This window comes from Pithys albifrons, chromosome 15, assembly GCF_047495875.1.
Source record: "Pithys albifrons albifrons isolate INPA30051 chromosome 15, PitAlb_v1, whole genome shotgun sequence".
In the NCBI taxonomy this organism is placed as follows: Eukaryota; Metazoa; Chordata; class Aves; order Passeriformes; family Thamnophilidae; genus Pithys; species Pithys albifrons.
The window spans coordinates 16777586-16783585 of NC_092472.1; the positions used below are offsets into that span (position 1 = coordinate 16777586).

General features: G+C 41.7%; 1 protein-coding gene across 1 annotated transcript in view; it reads left to right on the plus strand.

The window, feature by feature from the left end:
• TRPC7 (transient receptor potential cation channel subfamily C member 7) overlaps positions 1 to 5739 on the plus strand; it is a 70968-nt gene extending 65229 nt beyond the window's left edge. Inside the window, exons 9-12 of the mRNA XM_071570044.1 lie at positions 421 to 642; positions 1271 to 1351; positions 2572 to 2647; positions 4208 to 5739. Coding sequence (XP_071426145.1) covers positions 421 to 642; positions 1271 to 1351; positions 2572 to 2647; positions 4208 to 4350 — 522 coding nt within the window. The 3' untranslated portion in view covers positions 4351 to 5739. The remainder of the gene's footprint in view (positions 1 to 420; positions 643 to 1270; positions 1352 to 2571; positions 2648 to 4207) is intronic.
• Positions 5740 to 6000: the final 261 nt, after the last annotated feature.

Genomic DNA, 6000 nt, shown 5'->3' on the forward strand with positions numbered 1-6000 from the left:
CTGCCCTCTTCCATGGGGGATTTTTGGCCACTGCAGTGGTAGAGCCAACAAACAGCATTGCAGTCAATCACAGACCACCTTTGCTCTTCTTGGGCTCCTAAAAGTTTCTTCTGCTGTCCATGACTCTGTCTATGTTCTGACACTCTCATTTACCAGCACAGCACAAACTGGTTACTGAGACAACTCCTTTGCTAGCCAAGGAAATGGGAATAGTCTAAGACTTTGAGGACTTTTGCTTTGTTTAAATTTTCCTTATTTTGAGTTTGCCACAGAGAAGCCTCCAAAGGCACATTTTGTGCAGGGACCTTGTTCTGGCAAACAGAATGTGGTTCTATTTGATTCCTAACTCTCTGTTAGTCCTTGTCATAGCTAAATTCCTTCCTATTCACTAATTTGTTTTTTCCCTCTTCCCTTCCCAAGGAGGATGCAGATGTGGAGTGGAAGTTTGCACGTGCCAAGCTCTGGCTCTCCTACTTTGATGAAGGAAGGACTTTACCTGCTCCTTTTAATCTAGTGCCAAGCCCTAAATCATTTTATTATCTCATACTGAGAATAAAAATGTGCCTCATAAAACTCTGCAAATCTAAGGCCAAAAACTGTGAAAATGACCTTGAGATGGGGATGCTGAATTCCAAAAAACGGGTATGTTTTATCTTTTATTTGGTTTCCTTAGCACTTGGACTAAAAAACCTCAGAGGTGGATAACAGAGTCAAAGAAACCTCTTAAAATATTGTGTGTAGTCTCCAGAAAAGTCTCCTGGAAAGTTTCTGGAGCTGTGTTGTCCTCTGATAAAAATATAGTGGTCTATTTTAAAAAGTACCTATTTTTTTGAGCCAAAAGCTGTAGGAAATGGTGCTGTTCTTTTAAAAGGACCAGAGAAAATCAGTTATTTCAGAATTTGTTTTCTCACCACAGAGACTTGCTCTCTCCAAACACAAGTATTTATTTCTCTTCCTTTTCAAAGTTGTGTTCTAAACTGATAATCATCAGCCTCATTAAGATTAAAGTACTTTGTGCCTCTTAACACCTTGTTGCCTAAAATTTGTGTGTTTAGTTTAGAACCCAAATTTTTCCATTCATTTGTGGGGGGGGTTTTCCCTCTTTTCTCTCTTTCTTTCCCAAATTGACTTTGGAAGCCTGAACGTGCTGATTTCCCTCTATTCATACATTGAACCACCTCCTGTTTTCCCAATGCTGTTTCCTTTGGGGCTGTCTGGGGATGAGGAGCCAGCACTGATTTAAGGACATCCTGATGTTTTATGATTTCAGAAAGTTCGTTTTCACTCTGTCATTCAGAACACAGAAAGCTTTTCTGGGAAGAATGCTTATACCAAGCCCACGAGATACCAGGTAACCAGAGCATGCCAGGGACAGCCAGGGCACAGACGTGCCAGGGCACCTGCAGGGGCACTTTGCCCTCTCCCACTCGGTGCCACCCTGGGATGTGCCAGGATGAGCTTGGGCATGGGCTGGGGCATTCTGGGGACAAACACACCCGAGGGAATAAATCCACATGGTGTCAGCATCCACATGCTGATTAATTCCACTCAGGGGTATTTAATTGAATACATGAAATATCATTCAGCCTTTCCTCCTCCAGCCTGGCATTGGCAGCATTTCACTCCCCATGGCACAGATTCATCTCTCCAGCTGTTGCATCAACATCTGCACTTGTTTTCCCTGACAGTGCCTTGTCCTGCCAAGCTAAACCTGTCATGTGCTGCTCTTCCAACCCCCCCTGTGGCTGCACTGGGGGCCACTCACACTCTGTCCTGGCAAGAGTCTTGTGCCACCACATTTCTTTGGTCTTGTGGGGTGATAAAATAAACAGGATATTTTCTGAATGCCACAGGCCTTCAGGTGTAACTCACTGTGCAGCCCAAGACTGCAAAAGTTACTTTCCTTCCTCATTAATGGAACTTACACACTTTTGGAACAATACCACATTGCAAGCTCCTATCCATCATCTTCTATTATTACTAAAAATTATCTTCCATTTTCTAAGCCTACAGGGCTCTAATTTTTTTCCCTGTATGTCTCTTAAAATCTGTCATTTCCTTAAGAAACTTCTCTCACTTAAGCCAAGTTTACCACTTCTGTTCAAACTCTCTTTTCTCTGTCCTTCTCTGAATTTATTGTCTCCTAAACCCCCAATTCCAAGGCTAACAGAGCCTTTGTGTGAGCCTCGAGTCAGCTGCTTAACTCACCATCATGAGCTTGCCAACATCATTAACTCACCACTTCTTTATTCCTCTGAAGAATCTTTTATTGTTCCATTAAACAGTAACATGCTAAAAGAAGGCTCTGGAACCCATTCCTCAGCTTTCTGTTGGATCATCTGATGGGGGACATGCTCCACCATCATGTGCATCCCCCAAAACACCCCAAAGGGTGTGGGGTCATCGTGGCTGTCAATCAACTCCTGCAGCACAGTGCTCATAACATAAAACAGAAAATAAATGGGAAGCCAATAAAGAACTACCCCTAGTTGCAGTTGCCCATAATAAGTCTGGAATTAAGGCCAGGTGGACAATCTGACATGGATAGAAGTGTTTCTGTTCTCCTTTCAGAAGATCATGAAGCGTCTGATCAAGCGCTATGTGCTCAAGGCTCAGGTGGACAGAGAAAACGATGAGGTCAACGAAGGCAAGTGGATTTTTAGGAGGGACACATGGAATGAGCATGTGATGTTATTGCTACTGGTCTGGGCAGTGAGAGGGTTGAGCATAGAGAACACCCTCTGTAGAGGGACAGCCTGTTCCTGCTCACACTGAGGTGAGCAGAGATGACTATGGGCCCCCTCTGAGCTCTTGAAACTCTGGGGCCTTATTTTGCCTTTGGATATTACACCCTCCTGCTCTACCTCTCCTTCCTTTACAACAACCAGGGTATTGCCAACACCCAGCCTGGTGTCTGAGTAAAGCAATTTCTGACCTGCCCCAAGGAACATTTTTTGAATGGGACATGGATTGATACTGTTTGAGTGGGATATGGATTGATATTGTTTGAATGGGACATGGATTGATATTGTTTGAATGGGATATGGACTCATTATTTGAATGGGACATGGATTGATATGGTTTGAGTGGGATATGGATTGATATTGTTTGAATGGGACATGGACTCATTATTTGAATGGGATGTGGATTCATAATTATTGAATGGGACATGGATTGATATTGTTTGAATGGGTCACGGATTGATATTGTTTGAATGGGACATGGATTCATTATTTTAATGAGATGTGGATTTCTATTGTTTGAATGGGATATGGACTTAATATTGTTTGGATGGGATATGGATTGATATTGTTTGAGTGGGATATGGACTCATTATTTGAATTGGATGTGGATTCCTATTGTTTGAATGGGATATGGATTCCTATTGTTTGAATGGGATATGGATTCCTATTGTTTGAATGGGATATGGATTCCTATTGTTTGAATGGGTCATGGATTGATACGGTTTGAATGGGATATGGATTGATATGGTTTGAATGGGTCATGGGTTGATATGGTTTGAATGGGATATGGATTCATTATTTTAATGAGATGTGGATTCCTATTGTTTGAATGGGATATGGACTTAATATTGTTTGAATGGGCTGTGGATTGATATTGTTTGAGTGGGATATGGACTCATTATTTTAATTGGATGTGGATTCCTATTGTCTGAATGGGATATGGATTCCTATTGTCTGAATGGGATATGGACTCTATTTTAATGGGATGTGGATTCATATTGTTTGAATGGGATATGGATTCCTATTGTTTGAATGGGATGTGGATTCCTATTGTTTGAATGGGATGTGGATTCCTATTGTTTGAATGGGATGTGGATTCCTATTGTTTGAATGGGATATGGATTCATATTGCCCTGCTGCTGTCTGGGATTTATATGCAGATGGAAAAGAACCTCCACCACCTCTCAACTGGTACCTTCCTGCAAATAGGTGGGGATCAATATGGGAAAAGAACAGCTTAGAGAAAAAATATGACCATTCCACACACACACTTGCTCTTGTTGTCAGTACAGGTTATTTCTTAGGAATACAAATATTAAGTGCCTAATTCAGGGAGATCAGAGGCAGCTCCACACACACTCATGACCAAACATGCTGAAAATAATGCTCTCTTAAGGTCTTAAAGCCACAGGGATTACTTACTTGGTTCACTGGTGCTAACAAGAATATTTTCCCCCTTTCAGGAGAACTTAAAGAGATCAAACAAGACATTTCCAGTCTCCGCTATGAACTCTTAGAGGAAAAGTCCCAAGCTACGGGAGAGCTGGCAAAGCTCATACAGCAGCTGAGTGACAAGTTTGGCAAGACCTTAAATAAGGACATTTGATGGTGAATACAGAGAAAGGCAACTGGTTTTCTACACATTTTGCAGTCTCAAACCAGCATCTTAGGAGGGCAAAAAAATGGGTACTGCACACTCAGCTATTGCTGAGCAGCAAGTGTTGGTAGGAGCACTTTGCAGCACTTGGTGAGTCACCAGTGAAATATTTTCTGATACAAAAGCGACTTATTGGTAAATATAAAAGCCTTTTGACATCAGAAATAGATGCACCACAGAGAAGGCACCTCCAGCTGAAGGCAAAAAAGGCAGATCTTCAACCATCTGACTCCAGAGAAGACAATGTAACTGTGCTCACCTGCACCAACCAAGACTGCCCTGACCAGAACTGGGTGAAGCCTGAAGAAAAAACGTGCCAAGCATATTCCCTGCAAAGTTTTTTTAAAATCCCTGTACTTGGGTGTGTAGTCTCCTTTTCTGTTTACATGGGCAGCCATGAAGGTAACTTTGAACAGAGCTGTGGCTGGTGGAAAACAAAAAATTCCTGAGCAAGGCAGAGTGTGACACAGAGAGATTGGGTGATGGCTTTGGGAAAGAAAGGGTAAATCATCCTTTCCACCCTCTGCTAGAACCTGATAAAAGCATTCCCAGCCACCTTTTCCAGCTGTATTAGCCAGTCTGATGGATGTGGTCTCTTTGTATGCACCCAACCTCTCTTTTATCCTTAAATGATCCCACCTTCAACAACTGAAACATTCACAACGATGTGAAAGTCCCTTCCCAGGAACACCCACAGATGAAGGACCTTGTGCCAATGTGTTCAGCTCAAGGAACAGCATCAATCCAGAGACAGCAATGCCACTGAGCTCAGCTTTCAGAGCCCAGAGGTCCAACAGCAAGCCATAGGGTGAGAGCAACCACGAGGAACAAGCCCTTTAAATTAAAACAAAAAAGGCTCCAACTGAACAATCTGATTAAAAAAGGAAAAAAGGAAAATAAAAAAGGAAAGAAGGGAAAAATCACTGTAGAAATGACTGTGTTTGGCTCTCACAGAGGATGAGGAAGGGATTGAAACTGTGGTGATACAAGGACTGAGATCCCACTTTTCCAACAGGAGGGTGGTGAGTCTGTGCAACACAACTGCAAAGGTGGATTTTTTGGGTTTCCCCAGTTGGCTACAGGATTTCAACTACTCAAAGCACACCTTACTACCTGGGGCCCATGGACTGCACTGTTTGCTTGCAAGAGACACCCCGAAAATGAGCAGGACATTTAGGGAGCAGCTGAGACAAACAAGCAGAGCCAGAAGGTGACCCGTGACCAGTTCTTAAGTGCCAGATGAGAATACAGAGAGCCTAATAGAATAATAGTTATATTTGTACAAAAATTAAAAAAAAGAATAAAAAAAAGTGTGCTGAACGTAGATCTGTTTAGAGAAAAAGCAAAATACTGTATTTTTACCTTTAATAAGATTATCTTGTATACTGTAATATTTTTACCTAAAAATGGAAACAAAATAAAATTACCTCATAATATTTTGTTGTACACTGAGGGAAATATTTGCTTGGTCTTTTGAACACCTAATACATGGCCCTTTTTTTTTTTTTTTTTTTTGCTTTTCTATGATGTGTGACCAATGAAATCACTTTATGAAGCAATTTTGCCATAGGAATTCTGCAACCTGAAGGAGCCAAAACT